This window comes from Artemia franciscana, chromosome 11 (genome assembly GCF_032884065.1).
Source record: "Artemia franciscana chromosome 11, ASM3288406v1, whole genome shotgun sequence".
Lineage (NCBI taxonomy): Eukaryota > Metazoa > Arthropoda > Branchiopoda > Anostraca > Artemiidae > Artemia > Artemia franciscana.
Window position 1 is genome coordinate 3157260 of NC_088873.1, and position 21246 is coordinate 3178505.

Below are 21246 nucleotides of genomic sequence, written 5' to 3' on the forward strand. Positions count from 1 at the left end.
TAAATCGAAATTTACATATTAATTTTGTTTTGGCTAAATGGCTTTCTCATAATTTTAATCGGAAGATTTTGAGAAAAAAGGAGAGAGGGAGGGAGCCTAGTTGCCCTCTAATTTTTTGATTACTTAAAAAGGTAACTAGAACTTTTAATTTTTTTACGAACATTTTCAATAGTAAAAAATAGACATAATATGCGAATTAACTTACGTAACGAACTTCCATATTCTTATGTTTTATTGCGTATATGAGGGAGTTGAACCCTCGTCGATACCTCGCTCTTTACACCAAAGCTTAAATTCTGTCCCAATTCCTTAAGAATGACCCTTGAATCACAAAGGCCGTAGAATAAATAGTTGAAATTACTAAAAATACTTAAGCATAAAGAGCGAGGTATTACGAGGAGGTAAACCCTTCATATGCGCAATAATTTCTGCTCGTTTTAAGTTTTAATGCTGCTCCTCACTTTCAGTAGAAAAAAAATTTCATATTTTTGTTGATAAAACATTTAATGATAAAACACTTATCATTTTTTTTTGAAAATAATGCTAAAAAATCCTGTGCCCCCTTCATTGAAAGTCCCTTCCCCCATGAGAAGTTTTTCCATGGAAAGATCCTTCCACGTAACCCCCCCCCCACCTCAACTCTCCCTCCCAAACCAAAAAAATCCCCCTGAAAACGTCCGTACACTTCCCAGTAACCATTACTATATGTAAACACAGGTCAAAGTTTGTAACTTGCAACCCCTCCCACGGGGGCTGCGAGGGAGTAACTCGTCCCCAAAGACCTAGTTATTAGGTTTTTTGACTATGGTGAATAAAATGGCTATTTCGGAATTTTGATGCGGTGACTTTGGGGAAAAATGAGCGTGGGAGGGGGCCTAGGTGCCCTCCAATTTTTGGTCACTTAAAAAGGGCACTAGAACTTTTAATTTCCGTTAGAATAAGACCTCTCGCGAAATTCTAGGACCACAGGGTCGATACGATCACCCCTGGAAAAAAAACAAAACAAAAAAACAAATAAACACGCATCCGTGATTTGTCTTCTGGCAAAAAATGCGAAATTTTACATTTTTGTAGATAGGAGCTTGAAACTTCTACAATAAGGTTCTCTGATACGCTGAATCTGATGGTGTGATTTTTGTTAAGATTGTATGACTTTTAGGGGGTGTTTTCCCCAATTTTCTAAAATAATGCGAATTTTCTCAGACTCGTAACTTTTGATACGTAAAACTAACCTTGATGAAAGTTATATATTTAAAATCAGCATGAAAATGTGATTTTTTTGATGTAACTATTGGTATCAAAATTCCTTTTTTGAGTTTCGGTTACTATTGAGCCGGGTCGCTCCTTACTAAAGTTCGTTACCACGAACTGTTTGAAAACTGAAAAGGTATAAAATATCATTACTTCCATGAAAAACTGTAAAAAACAACAACAAAAAAACGAACAGGAATTAATATAAAACACTTTTTCCACAAAACAAGTTTTTTAAGAAGATTGTCCGTTGCTACCACAGTATAAATACTAAAGAAGGCGGAGTCATGAAGAGAGGTGTGTGAATGGTGTGTCCCAAAATCTTTAACGGAGAGCATAGAAATTGTTGCTCCTATTTATAAAACCATTCTTAAAAGAGGTCAGCCCCAACTCTGTTCACGTTGTGAGCAGTTATGTACTAATAAATTCACAAATCCATAATTTTAAAGGGAGCATTTGGGAGTTTTATTCAAGTGGTGAGTGCAGCTTTTAAATCTAAGAAGTGCAGCTTTAGGCCCAAATAACAATCTTGGCGGAAATTAATCTATCCATTGAGTATATGCAGATATGCATGTACATACAGATAATGATCATTCGTCCATTACTACAGTTGCAGCAAAAGGACGAAAAGGTTATTGGATAAATAGCAAGCTTTTGAAATTAGATAGGCACGGGTCCAGAGGCACTGCCAGTCCCCAAATTTCGTGTTCGAATTCTGAGTGCAATATCGTAATATCGAGAAGAAATATACCATCAAACCTGAAGATAATCTGTTGAATATTACCTACCCATCTGTATCTTTTTAATCCTGTGCAAACAAATATATCACAAAATACTGTTTATAAAATTTTGAAAAAAAAATGACCGTGGATTGTCAGTTTTATATGCATGTATTGATATTTACTCCTTAAAATTAAAAAAAAAATATTTATTAAAGTAAAAAAGCGAAAACATTTTAAAAGTATGTTGTTTTCACTGAAGTGCAAATTATGTTCTGATCTCGAGAAGGCATGGGGGTTGTCAGTCTTCTCATGTCAATCTTGAGTTTGATTCGGTTATTTATTGTAGTTTCTATCCGTTTTGAGTTCCATTTATTTGTTGATGTTGATTTGTGGTAGTTTTACACTTGGAAGGCTTTTTGACTTTATTTCTGATCTTTTTCGGCTTTTTGGAGCTCTTTGAGAAACTTTTTTATGGAAACGTTTTTTAATTAATCTCTGTTCGCTTTTTCATTGAAATTGTCTTTTTAATGGAAAAATAATGTCGTAATCTTTTCAGTTTCTTCTATATAATTCATAGTTTGGCTTGCTATTTGTATGTTGGAGGAAACTTTTCAACAATATTGTTTGAATAAAAGTTTGAAACTTTTCAAACTTGAGGAGGTATAAACTTAGATTAAACAGTACTATTTGTGTCAGGATTAAATAATGTTGAAAAGTACATGCATATTAAACTGGCCATCCACGGTCATTTTTTTTTTCAAAATTTTATAAACAGTATTTTGTGATATATTTGTTTGCACAGGATTAAAAAGATACAGATGGGAAGATATTTTCCAACAGATTATCTTCAGGTTTGATAGTATATTTCTTCTCAATATTACGATATTGCACTCAGAATTCGAACACGAAATTTGGGGACTGGCAGTGCCTCTGGACCTGTGCCTATCTAATTTCAAAAGCTTGCTATTTATCCAATAACCTTTTCGTCCTTTTGCTGCAACTGTAGTAAAGGACGAATGATCATTATCTGTATGTACATGCATATCTGCATATACTCAATGGATAGATTAATTATCGCCAAGATTGTTATTTGGGCCTAAAGCTGCACTTCTTAGATTTAAAAGCTGCACTCACCACTTGAATAAAACTTCCAAATGCTCCCTTTAAAGTTATGGATGTGTGAACTTATTTGTACATAACTGCTCACTACGTGAAAGGAATTGGGGCTGAACTCTTTTAAGAGTGGTCTAGAGCGCAGTATAAAAATATAAACAGTAGCAACAATTTCTATACTCCCCGTTAAAGATTTTGGGACACGCCTCTCTTCATGACTCTGCTTTTTTAGTATTTATATTGTGGTAGCAACTGAAGCTGTTGTTTTGACACAAAGGGAAACTTTCTTTTCGCGCGCTTTGATGTATTCCATTTCTGAACCAAATTTTTGCTACTATTCAATATTTATGCTGTGGTCTAGAGAGAATCCAAAATAAATGAATTACCTTCTAAGGTGAATTGGCTGATTGGCGCACATGGTCCTATCTTTGAAAACCTTTAATATTCATATACATTTTTCCATGTGTAGTCTTTATTCAGCCAAAACCAGGCTTCTGTTTGACACTGTTTTTTAATTTTTAGGTTAGCAAAAAATTGCAGAATAAATTGCTATTGTATTCAAGAATTGTAAATCGAAGCAGATTGATCATTGAAGATTTGTTCAGGCTACACCTTCAAGACCCGCTGAGTCAGACTAACCCATGTTGTGACATACAGGATTCTGCTTTGAGGTGTGAAAAATTTGCCTTTTAGTTTCTATTTTTTTCGTTATTCTTTATTTATTCAATTAATTTCACATTTTTGTATTTTCAGTATGCATTACATTTAAGTGTTATAACTTCATACTTCAGATTGATTGGTCAACTGACATGCCGCCCACAGTCAGTTGTGGCGAACAACAACCCGAACCGTTGCTATTTCACTAAGGCTTGCTAAATTCTCTCAACTGCTTTAAATATATTAAGCTGAGCTTGATTTGCAGTTTGAGGCTTTATCTCCAATGGTTGTCCTCCTACGTTAGCGAGAAAGGCGCTTGCTCTGCTTGAACGGTAGTTGCGCCGTTTGGAACTTGGAAATAACCCTTGATTCTTTGATTGTATAAAACAGAACAATTTCTCAGACTCACAGCTTCTAAAAGATTGTAATAAGCAAGTCAAATGGCACTGTGTTCTTCAGTTGGACGCAGTGGCGTTAATTCACGAAAATTCAGAGGGGTTGAAAATGTATTTTTTATTAAATCTGAAAAAACGTATTTTTCAAAGTGAAGACACTGGTTGGAAAAAAAACTAAACTGTTTCGTATGGTGACCAACAGTCTACGTATCGCAGGTACTGATCTCCTGATTTTCTGCATTTGGCCGGGAGTGCATTGCGTGGTTGTGGGCAAATCATTCGATTGGTTGGTGACCCAATATTAAATTATTTGCTTGAAAAGAAGTTTGCTAAACAAATAAACAGAGTGTCACCCTATATCACTTTTGAAGCTATCTGTATGGGTGGCCAAAACCAGACATCAATTTTCCAGGACCAATAATGTTTATTAAAGAAGAAACAACAATGTTTCAACAATGGAAAAGGGGGCTTTAGGGGGGGGGACTAGTTGCCCTCCAATCTTTTTGTTCGCTTGAAAAGAGCACTAGAACTTTTAATTTCCGATCTATTTAGCCCTCTCCCGATGTTTAGATCACTGGTTCGATACCAAACTTACTTTATGAACTTCACATATTCGGAATTGACATAAAAATCCAATTCTTTGGACATATCTATTGTTGTCAAATTCTGTTTTTTAGGGTGTATTGTTGAGTCGAGTCTCTCCTTAATTACAGCTTGTTGAGGGCGAACTGTTTGATGAGACAAATCTAAGGTTTTATGCGCATAATAAATAAAAACTGTGAAAAAAGTTAACGAGCTTGAGTCAAATCAATAATACAGTCAGACTCGTTCAACTTTAGTAGTGTAATTTTATGTCCTATTTTTTGGCTACACAACTTGGCCACCTAGTTGGCCACCTAGCTTTAGTTGGCATAGTTGGCCACCTAGCTTTTAAGGATTTTTACTCATTTTAGTCATTTGAATTTCTTCTAAGTTTTCGGCTTCTTTAACTTTTATCTTTAATAAAGATAAAAAATAAAGTATTTTTTCAATAAAATTCTCCAAAATGAAATCTTAAGATTTAGGGGTGGGAGCAAAAAATCTAGGGGGTACATGCCCTTTCCGCCTACCTGAACTGACATCATTGTATGCGTGCGTGTGCCCATGATTACATAGAGACCCGGATCCATTTTAGGTGGCCAACTAGGTATTACACAACTTCTAAGGCATTGTTGGCCACCTAGCTTTTAAGGATTTTTACTCATTTGAATTTCTTCTAAGATTTTGGCTTCTAGGGTATATTTGTAACTATGACACAATTATATGCTTCTAGTTTTTGGTGTAAAAAGTTTAGATATTAAGAAAAAATTGTTGGTAAAATGATTTTTTTTTTATGTCTCATGTATGGTAGAAACGTATCAGATACACCAGTTTTCAAGTAGTTCTGTGAATAATAAAGGAAAATATAATGTGTTTTGTTAAGCGCTCAATGAGTGCTTAAGCACTAAATGGCCTTAAGCCTCGGCCGTATCCAGGATTTTTTTTCGGGGGGAGGTACAAGAACTTTTATTTAAAGAACTTTAAAAAACGTATCAAAAATTTGTTTTATTCGTTTTTATTACGTTTTTACGAGTCGACAAACATTTCGGGGGGGGGGGGCTTGAAGCCCTTAACCCCCCTGGATATGGCCTTGCCTCAAGCACTAAACGACACAGGATAAAAGGATTCCAGAAATGAATAAAATTGGCTTTGTTTGGAAAGTTGGGGTAATAATAAAAAAAAGTAGTCACATAATGCCTTTTGAATTGCTGCAGTCAAGTTTACATTTAGCCAAGTCAGTTGGTTTTTATTACGTTTTGACGAGTCGGAGAAACATTTCGGGGGGGGGGGGTTCAAAGCCCCTAACCCCCCTGGATATGTCCTTGCCTTAAGCACTAAACGACATTGGATAAGAGATGAATACACAGATGAATAGAATTGGCTTTGTTTGGAGAGTTGGGGTGTTAATCTAAAAAAAGTCGTCACATAATGCCTTTTGACTTACTGCAGTCAAGTTTACCTTTAGCCAAGTCAGTTAGTTTACATTAGATGGTTACAGGTTTATTGTTTGCATGTTTAAGTAAGGTATAAGTTTGCATCCACTTTAATCATACGAAATACTCATAGAATTAAATAGGTACCATAGGACCTACTGTCCATAGGGTGGAAAATCACACACAAGATATATAACGAAATTAACTGATGAATAATTAAAAGTTCAATTTGGGATAAGTCTTTTAATTAGACAGTGAAAACAGATGCAAAAATTCGGAAATTTTGACCACATATACCGGTGGTCTTCATCAGCCAATATACTAAAGCATTACAGTTAAAACAAATTTATTAATATGGAACGTATATAAGCCGCTGGCGGATCTAGGCCCCCCCCCAAAAAAAAAAATAAAATTCTTTAGCGCCCTTACTTTTTTTTTTTTCTTTTTTTACTTTTTTGTATAAACTTTTCAATTTTGTCAATTCTTAGCACCTTTGTCATATTCCCCTCCCCCCAAGATTTTGCTCATTGGCTTCCTTGTCACATTCGGCCTCCCGCAAGATTTTGCTGTAGATTCGCCCCTGATGCAGAAAAAAATAATTATTTTTGGGTAACATATAGTTTCTAGTTTATTCACTAGATCTGTCTGAAAGAGTTCATGGTTCATTCAAAGTATTGAGTTGCAAATTTTCTTCTTTAATATTGCCTTAATGTAAGTTCAATTTCTAATGAAGGTGGCACAATCTTCTTCTTCTTCCAATTGCAAAAAAAATGTATTTTCAAAATGTAACGGGGGGTCGGTGAATTTTTTCTCTATTCTTTTGAAAAAGGAGGAAGGGAACGAAAATTAAGTTGGTGGGAAAATGTCCCCTCCCCTTGTTGGCACCACCGGCAGAGAGGATCGACAAAAATCAATCTTGTAAAATTGTTATAGTTATTTGGCTGTAGAAGCTTGTGATTTTTCTGTTATTTTGCGTTAAACTGTGCAATTGGTCATACCATTTTCAGTTTGTATTTTATTCAGTTGTTCAAAAGTTGAAGCTAGTCATAGTAGCAACTAGTCATAGTAGTCAAAAGTCGAAGCTAGCCACCTTCTAATGAAGGTGGCCCAATCTTCTTCTTCTTCCAATTGCAAAAGAAATGTCGAATTTAAAGTATTATACTTGATTGGTCACATCTCCCCATATATACGACTTACTTTCGATGTAGTTCTTTAAATTAGGTATTATTTTTAATACCACAACGCCTTTCTATTCTATTTCACTATTGTTTATTCGTCATTGAAAGGCATTGGCCTTAGAAAAAATAACATAATTTAAGGTATTACATCGAAAAAACTAACTGATATATAAAAAAAAACAAAAGCAACAATAAACCACGCATGAATAATAAACATTCGAAGTAGTAAGAATTGTACTTATCACAATTAAAAAAACAAACAACTATATAGTTATTGCAGCCAACATATAGAAAATTTAGTTGCTTTACATTAGAAATCTAATCTAGGTCTAAATTAATGTCTACCCAAATTAAATCTCTCTCTTTAAAAGTAGCTGTGGTCGGGGCTGCTGCCCATCGGGTAGGAAAATAGCATTCAAAACTTATCGCGGAATAAATTAGTATACACAAAAAACACCCCCCTCCCCACCAACAGAACAGACATGAATAATGAACAGTAGTGGTAGTAAGAAAGATCATCGTTAAATCTTGTAAGTAAGAAAGTAAAGTAAGGAAAGTAAGAAATCATCGTTAAATCTTCAATTAGAGAAAAACTACAATTCTAGCAATCCAGGTGAAACAGAAAGTGATTAAAAAAAAATAATTAAATCGTACAAAAGCAAGTATGAATCTTCTTAATTATGCTGCGGTGGTTTGTTCAGTAATTGTCGTACATGAATTTATTTTCAAGTGATGTAATTTAAACCCTATTTAAGTATATACTAATTTAAAATCACACCTAACTATTTCAACCCTTCTCAGGAATAACTTTTCGTCTAAAAATTGTATCTAAATCTTGCCCTAAAGTGTATGCTAGAGAAAGATTCCTCCAAATTCATTCTTAGAAAGCCAAAGAAAAAAAAAACGGAAACGAAAGATAACTGAAAAACTCAATCCATTTTGGGCCTAGAAATGCACCTTTACGGTATCAGCCCTCTCCTCTAAGGGCAAAAATTGAATATTTCGGCGTAGAACACGCCTCTGCGTATTAACTCCTATTTATATAATTGATATCACCAAGTTCTATGTTTCATCTATAGGCATAGACCTTCGTTAAAGACTATTGTTTTGCGCCTTGTTTGTAAATAATATGGATTTGTTTTGCTTAGGTACGATGAACATTTTGGGACCAAGATTTCGCTGGAGAATTCTTGTGATGTAAGCCTCCCGTCTCGTCAATTGTTTGCATTTTCACCTGGGAGAAACTTAACTCATGGTTTGTGTTTTTGTCTTTCTGTGTTTTTATCTGTGTTTGTCTATCTAGTGTTTTAGATTAACAACTGTGTTTTTACCTTATATTCCAGTGTTCAACTGAAATTTAACAATTGTGTAGAATAATAAAGATTATTATGTTAGTCCTATGGGGATTAACCATATATACCCTAGTTATCACAATACAATGCTAATAAGATTTTCCATCGGAAATTGAGCATCTGAGATCGAACTTAACTATGTGGTGATCATGTATATGATGTTTACCGATGTATATACGATTTCAATTGGTATATAAATATAGTATTTAAATGTCGTTATAGCCTATAATGTTGATATGAATTTGTTTATGTTATATTGCAGTGTTCATAGTATATATGGATTTGTGTCCAAAACATTTCAGATTTTTTTTTTATAGTGTATGCTACCATAATCGGTTTGGCTAAATTGGATGAAACGTGATAAGTAGGATAAAACTAATTATAAAAAAAATAAACTGGTATTAAATGAAGTATTTTACTAAAACAAAACAATTCCTTGATATATTTTCTTTTTCTATATCAAATATATGAATACTTTGGAAGACACATTGTTCAACCTACTTTCGCGCACAGGAGTTGAGGGGACGAGGGAGAATTCTGTCGCCTCAAGATCAGTCTGGAGGAACAAAAAAGAAACAAATCTGGTAATCACTGTCGTGGGAGTAGTCCTTCCATCAGGAGTGATCCCAATAAAGTCATCTTAAAATTTCTCAAAGAAGAACTTTAGCTCTTGGTATATATTTATATTATAACAGGGCTCCCACAAAGTCCCTAAAAGATCCTAAAATCGAGTGAGGGTCCCTATTGGTCCCTTAAATTGATAAAGGTCCATAAAGTCTATTTTCTTGCTTTGGTTTAAAGCTGCATATCCTGAAGGCTACCAATACCTATGAGTATACGGTTTTTAGTATTTTTGTTTCGATGGAGACTCTTGGAACCTATTTTGGCTTGTCTAAGAAACATATGACTTTTTGTTACATAGGCTACTATATTACTGTCTTGATAGAGCAGACAGACTATTCACAAAGAAGCAACCTTCTTTGCCTCTGGAGTCAATAGGCTAGGAGGCGGTAAGGTTTGGTTCGCTTTATTAATTACTGGGAAAATTTTTCTGGGTGTCACTTTGTTGCACATAGAAAAAAAAATAAAAATTATGTATTTTGTACACAGAGTACAAAATACGAAGGAGGCGGGGTTAAAACCAGGTTTCTTGCGCGATTCTGAGCTTACATACATTTCTTGGACTATTAGATTACTTGCTTCTGCCCTTTTTTATTTGAATACATCTCTGATAATAGCCTATATATTTTTGTACTAACTTCTTTTCTTTTTTTAAAGTTTAGGGTTTGAAGATTCAGTTTGTATTAGAATGGAAAAGTGCAAATTCTGGGAGACTTATGCAACTTGAAGATACAACTGGAAACCAAATGAAAGAGTGGTGTAGAGCCATTCCGGGAGGTCTGTTTTCTCTGTACTGTACTATCTGAAATACATCGCTTGTCTGTCATTGGGGCTCCTACGCTTTACTGCTGATCGCCAGAACTGCTGAACATCAGAAGAATGTTACCATAAAGCTAACGCCAAATCAGCTTCATCTCTCAGCAGCATCTTCCATGGAGAGTGGCGAACGGGCGAAATTGCCCATGCACCTAGGTGCTTCTGTAGTGCGGGATGAAACAACAGTTGCAGAAATTAAATGGGTACTGAAGATTATTGAGTCCGACTGTTCTGGTAAATTCGTAGACGACAAAACAGGTGTATATGGAAAAATGTTCCGAGAAACATTAGTCAAAAACTTTTCCTTCGGGCCAGCTAAGTTTGTTTATTTTTAATTGAAGCTCTTGACCCCCTATTTCCGGAAGGTGACCCTTGATGAAGTCGGCAGAAAGCAGCTGTTGCAAGCGTTAACTTTTCTGCATCCCAGTGAAGTTTCAAAACCATTTTCTGCTCACAATCTATTATATATTGCCAGGAAGTTACCCATGGTGACGCAAAAGGAATGTTAGTTGAAGAGTCTAAGCTAGTCCAGTTATCCAGACTTTTATTGGAGCCAGAAAGGATCGACGACCAGTCGAACAACGTGATCCAGGGAGGAAAATATCTAAATTTGCCTGAAATCGTAAAAAATATTTTCACCATTTCACACGGGTCTGCCGACATTAAGGGGGATTTCCCCCTTTCCGGGCGAGTTCTCAGGAAAGAAAGAGCTTCGATGAATGAACGAACTTTGGGTGCAAAACTTGCTGTGATAGATAGGTGGGACAGATATCTAGAACGTCCACAAAATGTTGTTGTCACTGAAGACTTGATAAAACTGGCCAAATCCGCTAGAGAAACCTATTATTTGGACATACCGTAGGAAAAAGTCCTAGAAGAAAAAACTGAGAAAGAGCAGCAGGATTTGAATGCAATAGAACGGCTGTAGGAGTGGCAGCTTGTTAGAACCTCTTTGAAAAGACAGACAATAGAGACTCTCGAAAAATCTCTCAAAGAAACAAAGAAGGGTTTGGTTCAAAGGAACGGGCCGCACACGAGTTACCGATTGAAGCTCATAACTGGCTCAAAAAAGGCACAGAAAAGAAGGACGTGGTCGAGATACAGTTAGCGCAGGCTATGATAGATGGGACTCAAAGAACCAGCAGTAGTTAGAGTCGATGAAACAGCTCTGTTCCAGGCAGTGCAAGGCGGTGCAAAAAATGGAAACAAATAGGTTTTGTGTTCTAGTTACCGTACCCTTGTCTCTTTCATCATATTTTTGTATATGATTTTTTTGTATTCGAAAGTAAAGCGCTCAGAAAAAAAGAAGGAAAAAGCTCCTCCAATGACATGATTATTGTCAGGTGGTCGGTTTTTTTATTATCATGCGGCCTCTGATCATGGAGAGATGTCTGCAAATGATCATTCCTGTTTTTTTCCTTAGTCAAGTGCCATTTGCTGTTGTGTCACCGCTTTTTTTTCAAAAGCTTTCAGAAAACTGAGTTTTGGGGTCTATTTTGCGTCCAGAATGATCCCTAGAGAGGTCCCTTTTTCGACTAAAAAGAGGTCCCTAAGTATCTATTTTTTACCATTTGAACGTGTGGCAGCCCTGTTACAATAGCAATAATAGAGACATTTTGAATCGCCTGTCTTATACCAGAGGCAGAGAAGGAGGGACAGAAATGGGACTGGACACTAATGAGAGGATTGTGGAAGAATAGTTAAAACATTGTTCAAAATGCTGAGAGATTCCTTCTGTGTTAACCCATTTTGAAGGGAAATTTTAATTTTGGGTGTTTCACGATCATTTTATATTCGGACCCAAAGGGTATGGTTAACTTATAAGAGTGGAAACTGGCGCTAGTGCCGAAAAAATATTCTCAACGCCATCTAGCGTTTGGCGATACTTAGCATTTTTTCAGTGTATTAATAAAAATAATAGATTTAATTGGTGTAATCGGTAAAATTGGGGTATGAATGACTATCCGATCTAAGCTTCTGACAGAAAAATGAGCTTGAAAAGATGTCAAATATTGCCAACGTTCTAACTCTCTTAGTTTACACGTACTCTTTGTTCTGACCAAGTTGTAAAGTTTTAATTAAATTTACACCTTTCGTGTACACTAAGAACAGGGGATGGTCTGAAGGAAGAGCTCTATTGTCAAGAGTGTTGCCATTCTATTATTTCATAGGACATCTGTCTCGTTTTGGTGAAGTTGAAGATTTAGTGAAATTGAAGATTTAGAAAATTTTGCACGGTTTACCTTTTTTGCTTGACAAATTTAGATCCTATGTTCAGACTAGAGCTATGTACTTTTTTAAAGTGAATGCATTGAAATTACGCTTCACTCTTCGATTGAATTGGCCATTTTTTAGTGGCTCGGATGGACCATAGTGTGAATTATGTAAAAACCATAATAATTTGTGAATGTGAAGCGTTGAGTCCTTTTTCTGGACAATTCTTAAAGATTTACAAAAGTATATGCTACGAGACCTTCACTCAGTGCTCCTAATAATCTAATTCTAGATCTATTCACTCTAACTTCATTTCTAGATTCTAGCGTTTTTAGAAAAATATTTTCTCTACTATAGTTCTGATTGTCGCTACTTACTTTTTTTCTAGTGTATGCATCCAATTTGCGCATGACTCCTGGATTGAAATGGCAATATTTCATTGGCTCCGACGGAGCACATTGTGAATATCCCTCATTTGGCTGTCGAAACAGTGAAACTGATTACAGAGCTGACATTTATGTATCAACTGTTTATCCTCAAAGAAAAGTGGTAGTTATTTTGGTTGACCATGGATCAGCAATGAGTTACAATCAGCTGATGATTGCCAAAGCTCTTGGTAAGAAAATCCATGATTTCTGATTCAATCTATTGATGTTGTTGTTAGTAAGCAGTAATGTAGGCTTTTCAGTTTCTAGAAGACAAATAGGGGGTATATATGGAGCTATTAGTCCCTTCCTGACGTAATGCTATAGTCCACGTGTATAGTACACCTACGTCGTATGGAATGTTTTCAGATATATGCTACATCATAGGGAGGGTTTACTTTGGTTGTTGTGTAATGGGTTTCGGGGTGTTACATAATAGGACATGTTAGAGTCCGTTAGTCAAGTCCTGGTTTTAACTGAGGGGAACACACACGTGGGTGTTACGTAATAACGGTACAAACGTCGGATTTGACGCAATCTGGCTTGAATTGATAGATTTACTGGGGGTGAGGTAATGGCAGCGGACATGTGGGTCTTACGTAATGACAATGTACACGTGGAATGTTACCTAATACTTTAACAGATTCATTTCAATCCGTTTTTTTTTCAGGGAACATTTACTAACTAAAGATTTTTGTCCACATTAGGACTCGAGAGGGTTTCCCCCTCAATGAAATTGAGTGCTAACCAGATAAACTATGAAAGTCTTTCTAATATTTTGACTCGGCTAACGCACTCTACATGATAACCTATTGCACACACGAGGGAATTCCTTACCCACATTCTAGAATGATTAAATTGCTCGCATGTTTGCGAACAATTGTCTCCGAGCCGTGTAACTATCCAGCAAGGCTATTGATTTTTGCTATATTAGGTGCACCTCCTTGCTACATTCTATTAATGTTCTAACGTGACCTAGACATGTTAGGTTGCATAGTAGATGCTGCATAGCATTGGCGTTAGAATTTCTATTACGTAAATGGTTACGTATTGTAGTTTTATCCTGAAACCAGAAATCCAAAGGACATACGCAAAAAAAGTGCAAAAAAAAGCTTAAAAGAGATAAAATATAAGCAAAATGAACCATGATTTAAAGAAGGGTAAGAACCCTTGCAAGCGATAGTAGAGGGGGAGGGTTGTTATTAGAGATAAATTTCAGCCCTTTTAAGAGCTATTTCTGAGTGGTTTTTATGAAAATGCTACGTTTCTATTGCTCTATAAGACGCCCCTGCGAGAAAAAAGAGACATTTTTCCATTTGGTTATTTCTAAGAGGCTTTAGTGAAAATGCCAAGTTTCTTTGAGCCTAGACAATGCATATTTCGCGCCACCATGACAATATGTGGCTAGCCCACCGTAGCAAGGGATTGCAGAGGGAGAGGGTTGTTATTAGAGGTAAAGTTTTATTTACGCTTTACTTCAAGTTCTACAAATCTTTGTAAATAAAAATAAAGAATTTTGTATGTTTATGCTAAAAAAAAGATCATGGATGCGTGTTCGGTGTGGGACAGTCTTTTGGCTATTTTCATACAATAGCATTTTGGACTGCTTTTGGCTAGAATTGTTGTTTTGCTCCAGAAAATGGCTGAAAACACTGCTTTGCTGTGGGACAGTCTTTTTGGCCAAAATAGATGTCTATGTTAACCGTTATTTCGTAGGACTACCTGCACCTTTAGAAACGAATGGGCTACCGGACGGCGTTACTGTGTCTGAAACTCGATGCTCAATGAGCATAGTTTTTTTTTTATAATTTTAATTTAATTGACTATCTCAGAATTATCACACAATAGCATTTTTGATCTTCTTTTGGCTAGAATTGTTGTTTTGCACCGCAAAATGGCTAAAACGTCGCTTTGCTGTGGAGCGACGTTTCACATAAACATGAATGTTTCTGTTAATCGTTTATTTTGTAGGACTACCTGCACCTTAAAAACGAATACACTGTCGTACGGTATTAATGTCTCTGAAACTAGAGGCTCAATATTCTTATAGATTTTCGATAATTCTAAATCAGTTAACTACCCGGAATTTTTACGCAATAGCTTTTTGTACTTCTTTCTGCTATAATTGTTGTTTTGCTCCGCAAAATGGCGGAAAACTTACTTTAAGTCGACAAGCACTTTACTGTGGGGCAGTCTTTTTGGCTAAAATAAATGTTTATGTGAACCGTTATTTTGTAGACTACCTGTACCTTTAGAAACGATGCAAAACCATACGGTATTACTGTCTGTGAAACCCGAGGCTCAGTATGCGGATAGTTTTCCAATAATTCTAAATCAGTTCTCTCTCAGAATAATCACACGGGAGCATTTTTTGCATTCTTTTGGCTAGAATTGTTGTTTTGCACCACAAATGACTGTAAACTTCTTTTTTTGACAGTCATTTTGGCCAAAATAAATGTATGTATTAACCGTTATTTTTTGCGACTACCAACGTCTTTTAAAAACGACTGCGGCATCCTACGAAAGTAACGACTCTGGAATTCGAAGCTCAATATGCTTATAGATTTTTGATAATTCTAAATCAATTAACTGTCTCAGATATTTCTCACAATTGCATTTTGGACTTCTTTTGACTAGAAGTTTTGCACCACAAAAAGGCTGAAAACGGCTTTGTTGTGGGATAGTTTTGTTGGCTAAAATAAATGCCTATGTTAACCATTATTTTGTAGGACTACCTGCACCTTTAGAAACGAATGCACTACCTTACGGCATTACTGCCTCCGAAATTCAATGAGTGGGTAATCAAATCCTTATGAATTTTGATATTTAGAAGGACCTCGTGTCTCAGAGCTCTTATTGTAAGTCCCGACCGGCATTAAGCCTCCGATTTTCCTTTTAAATCAAACTATTGATTCTTAGAATTTTGCTAGAGCTCATGCCATGTGAGCTCTTAGCTCTTAGCTCTTCCGACCTCGTCACAAGTGCCATATGAGCTCTTAGTTCTTGTTCTTGTTTCCTGACCGGATTTGGCCTAGACGGAGGTAGTTTGAGGGGGTGCTACCGCACTCCTTCCAATGGAAAATAATAAATTGTATGAGCTGATGCCTTAGATATTCTATTTATTGGTAATTGATTGCTAATATACTAAACCATAGTGCTTCATCTATCGTTTGTTAGATCAGGGTCATCTTCATGGATGAGAAGTTAAAACCTTGTGCCAAACTAGTGCCCCCCCCCCTTTTTTTATACACTTAAGTGTAGGAAAAATCCTTGTCACTTAGATTTATGTGTTTCTGCAACGATTGTAAATAATATGACGTTGTTCCTGAATTATTAGTAGTTTATTTAGAATATATGATTCTGAAAATTGACAAGTAGCTTTATAGCTACTAACTAGGTTGAATAAGATTATATTAGAAATTTGAAACCATCCATGGGTCTCGTAAGCTCAACTATCAAATACCACCAGCCCTTTATATTCGATATTTACGTTGAGTTTATCAATGAAGTTTTATGGTAAGGTTTTTTTTTACGGAAAGTAATCAACAGCAAAGAATCAAAACCAAAGCTAGGGTTTAGATACTACTGCCAATTCGTCTATATTTCTTTCTGATACGTTTATGGGCACATTACATGCATATGTCTTTGGTTCAACCGGTCGCAAAATCAATATTTTGTTTCCGATACTTTTAAAAGGTACATTACATATATACATTTAAGGTTCAACTGGATGCAAAATCAATATAATATTTTTAAATTCTTTACTTGGTTCCCTACCCAATTGCTGCAACAATTTTGTTGGTGGACCTAACATGGGTTGCTGCATCACTTCGCGTTGCCTAGGTAGTGTAAATCTAATTTCTAATTTTGTATAAGTGCGCTTAGATTTAACAGCCTTTCGTATCATAAGCATCGTTTCTCCACCTGGAGCAGGTTTCCATAGACCCGAAGTTGGCCAAAAATACTAAAGGCTTATGTACGAATTTTGATTTAACAATTAATAGTTGAAATGACGTACTGATTCAAGAGAAATCACTGATACTGATTTTAGGAATGACATATATGTATCAACCATTTATCATTAAACAGAAGTGGTAGTAATTCTGGCTGACCACAGACAAGCCATCAGTTATAGTCAGCTGATGATTGCCATAGTTGATCACAGACCAGTGTTGAGCTATAATTAGCCGATGATTGGGATTGTTGACCGAAGATCGGCAATGATTTGTAAGTAGGTGATGATCTCCAGGTTTTACACGATAAAACAACGAAGGAAAACAATTAATTCATTTGGGTTTAGAAAATTAAGGAAAACCAAAGGAGGGTGACTTTTAACCAATGAATAAAACGAAAAGATAAAACAGATATTTCAGCAAAGACTTCCGCCATCTTGTCTTAAAAAAAGAAAGAAAAAAAAAGATTCAAATAGTGGATTGGCTATGAATTCTTTCCCTGGCAAGCTAAAGTTCTAGACAAGAAAACCCAATGATTTTGAATTTTTGGTACTGATATTGTTATAATTCGGTTTATATATTATGTATAATTAAGTTTATATTCCTTTCATAAATTCATTTACAAGGAGTCGAAGTTGCTCAGGAGAAAACGTCTATTTACAAAATACATTACTTTTCCTTTGACATGAATTCCACCTGTGCTGAACGAAGAACCTCCAGTCATCCCTCAAGTTTTCCGAAGCTGCAACGTCCTTCAATTCTAGTTGGATTAGGTTTTAAGGTGCATAGGTCTACCTGATAGTTGCACCATAGTGTATTCCGGGGCCTTCACAAGAACGCATTAAATGTACGAGGTGCTCATTAAAACGATATTGATCTTATGTGCATATGACGCACATAAGCAAAATGAACATAAGAAAAGATGCAAATGTAAAGATATAGGCTTGATAATAAATTATGGAATGAACAAATGAAATGAATATCAATATATTTCAACGTAAATAATAGAAATGAAATGAATTGAAGTTATTGAAAATAAACATCAGTTAAAAAACAATTAGATATTTTGGCTCTGCTACTATTTTGGGGGCTGTGACACTAAAATGGTTGAGAAACGATAGTTGTTGATAAGAGGCCCTAAAAGAGTGAAAGTTGTCAGAAAGATTAAAACTAGATAAGCAACGGGTTTTGAAGTTAAAATCTTCTAGAAGGTGTTGCGAGTATAAAACGAAAAAAATGAAAAAAGTGAAGATCGGTGTGAGCATCAGAATAGGAAAAACATTATCCCCAACTTACTCCCCCCCCTCTTCCACAGGAATAAAATGAAACACGATTCATTATAAGAAAAACATTTCGAATAATGTTGTTGGATCCACTCCACTGTTTAGGACGACAAACTGAGGTACAGCTCTTTTACGCTATACGTAAGTTAACACAACCCCTCCCCTCTCTTAAGTAGACACCAAGACAATAAAAAGAAACAAAACGTATTAATAAATACAACCATAAAAATAAACAATTACTATGTAAATTAGGCAGGGACCCTGAGGTACGATGGGACTTTTGGGTGATGAATATTCTGTAAGGTTTCAAAATATATTGTTTCTTCAAAAATGAGGCATGAAATAAGTGTTTTGAGTTCCCTTTCCAGATAAAGCTTCATTAACGGTCAACTTCTCTTGAAACTTTTCGCAAGGAATTATTTTGAATAGCTACAGTTGGAACATCAGAAGAAATTGACTGAACAAAAAGAAGAGATTGACTTTTAAATCTTGTCAAATGTTTTCCTTTCAAGACTTTTACCTTCATATTTGATTTGTTTTGTTATTAAATCCGTCTAGTTTTTTCAGGTTATCTACCATATAATTTCAATATAATTTCAACCTTTGGTAGCGACATTTTTTATAATTTTGTTGTTGAAAATTTAAAAAACTAGCAAAGGTTTGTTTATTCTGGCAAATAAATGTAATTTTCCGAGCTTTAAAAACGCCTCCGACTGAGCCTCTAAGCTGAAGAAAAACGTTTGTATATTGTTATCATTTTTGTCTAACCTGTTTAGTTTATTGTTTTCAGTCTGGATGAATTCTAAAAAAAACTGTTTTTAATGTTTTTTCATTTTTGTTGTAGGAAAGTATTTTGTGAATTCACTGTCAGATCGGGATAGTGTTGGTGTGGTGGCAATTTCATCTGAGATCAGGTTGGCCACAGTTGAGGCTTGTCCTAATGGAGGTTTTGCTAATGCCACGGCTGATACCAAATTTTCATTTACTCGTTTTCTTGATTACTTGGAAAAAGGAGAAGGTTTGTTTTGTTGCATTTTGGCTTGATTATCTTGCTTTTGACTATTTTGAATTTTGACCTGTTGTATTTGAATAGACATTTTGGCTATCTATTTTCGTCTTAAAAAATCTTTAACTTCGTCAAATTTGCCATTCAAAGTAAAGATACATTCCGTGTAAAAAAAGAAGTTTTTTTTTAGGTGGGCAATATTAATAACCCTAGCATTATTAGAAAACTGAATTATTTGCCGGATTTTTCAATAGAGAAATACAAATAAAGCGCGAGGATTCCGCGAGAATTTTGAACATTGTGTTGCATGGCTTCGTTTAATTCAATTCTGTAGGAGTTTTTCTCGTAAAGAACTCGTTTAAGCATGGTATTTGTTTAGTATTCTCAGCATTCTTGCGTTTTGTAAGCCCCGCGTTTGTGCTTTTTTTGTGGCATTTATGACATTTTTTCTCAGAGTTTTAAAGCATGGCATTAGTTTTCTTTTCAGTTGTTTATTGACAGTCTCTATTTCAATTTTGAATTATTTGCCAATATCTAAGTTTTTCTATCGACCACGGAGAGAAGAGGCAGCTTTTGTGTTGTCAAAAGAGGGCATTTACGTCGACGAATCAAACGCTTGTATTGTCGGTATACATCCAAATGGAACCCACTATGTTTTTGACAGGACTTGTGAATCAAATGAGGCTCAGGTGTTTACCCCCCCCCCCCCCAAAAAAAAGAACGATGTCAATTCAACGTGTTTTTATGGGACTTTATCAGGGTTTAGTTTTTTTTTAAGGTTTAATTTAGATTTAGTTTAATTTAGAGGTTAAAATGAATTTAATAGCGTAATGCTTGTATTTTTAGGTCCGGCCAATCATACTCTCGCCATGATAACAGCCTTTAACATGATTAAAAAACTCATATATGGAAATGATGGAGTTAGTTGCGCGCACTCTACGAATGATTCTAGTTCTCTAGATGTGGAACCGATAATCCTCTATATTAGTCGTGGCCTTCTAATGTCCCTGACTGAACGCGGCTCGGTGTTAAACCTGGTGGCAAGAGAGAATCAGTGCCTTCGTGGTCGAGTGATTATTAATACTTATCCGGTGATTGATGGTAAGCTCGGTTTTCCTGTCTATTTCTCACTTGCCTAAAAGGTTTGTTTACGAATTAGAGGAATGTACATGTTACTGAACGGTTACCGTTTTACAGGTGCTATCTTTTTCCCTTTTCCATTATTAATTATATTGATCAATAATTGTTAATAAATTACCCTCGGTTATTTTGAATGATTTTATGGGTGAATTTTTCTGGTGAGGTTTTTGAGGTGCAAGAGTGAGAACCTCTACTTTGGGAATATTCAAATTTAAATGATAAGATTATTTTTGTTGAAATTATGGATTTTGAAAATCTCAAGTGTTTGCACTTTACAATTATACATCGTCACGCCTAAAGTTCGTATCTGGAATTTTCGAATTATAAAATAATTGTTGAACAGCCTAAATCAGGAGGATCTACATCTTTATTGTGGGATGATCTTGATCACATCCCTTGATTCTGGTCTTTTTAGATTGAATGATGACTCTTAAAAAGGCTTATGTATTGGGGCTAGGAAATAAGTTCGTGGTGTTTTCATTTATTTTTATTGAGATGGAGGAAGAGCTTACGTAGCTGTGTTGGCCTCAGGCGGCTTGGTGCTGCAGTGAGTTCTTAGTAGTAACAGAAGTAGTTTTCATATTTTCTTTGTTTGCAACCATTTATTCGCTGTTAGACATAGAATAACATTTTCTTAGAAAGGATTTTTAGAGAAAGGGAAAGAGTTTATTATGAAAATTCATTTAAAAATTCTGATTCTCTCCGAAAAACTTGGAATTTAATTAAAGATAAAATTGGAAAAAAGTGTGAAGAATATTTTTCCATTTACCATATTAAAAATAATTTACTACTCTCTAATTGCTTCTTATTTGAATTACTGCTCAGTTGTTTATCTTAATACCTTTTAGAAGCATATAAAACCCTTACAGTTACTACAAAATAGGGCGAAAATGTTTTGGAGACTAAAAAGTTATTCTTTTTCTTGAATTTGTTAGATTTAAAGGATAAACGAGTATTAAATACTTCGATATGGCATTTTCAAATCCAAATTCTAAAAACTATTTCTATGAAAAGTATCTGTTAATTTTACTTCCTTGTTCGGATTGTTGGAGGTCTGGGATCTACCGAATTCCTTTTGTAAGTTCTGAAAGGTCAAGGTTTTCGATTA

General features: G+C 35.4%; 1 protein-coding gene across 1 annotated transcript in view; it reads left to right on the plus strand.

Annotated features, from left to right (window-relative positions):
* LOC136032695 (VWFA and cache domain-containing protein 1-like) overlaps positions 1–21246 on the plus strand; it is a 97330-nt gene that overhangs the window by 14501 nt on the left and 61583 nt on the right. Inside the window, exons 4-8 of the mRNA XM_065712995.1 lie at positions 3609–3757; positions 8477–8583; positions 12720–12947; positions 18837–19010; positions 19845–20099. Coding sequence (XP_065569067.1) covers positions 3609–3757; positions 8477–8583; positions 12720–12947; positions 18837–19010; positions 19845–20099 — 913 coding nt within the window. The remainder of the gene's footprint in view (positions 1–3608; positions 3758–8476; positions 8584–12719; positions 12948–18836; positions 19011–19844; positions 20100–21246) is intronic.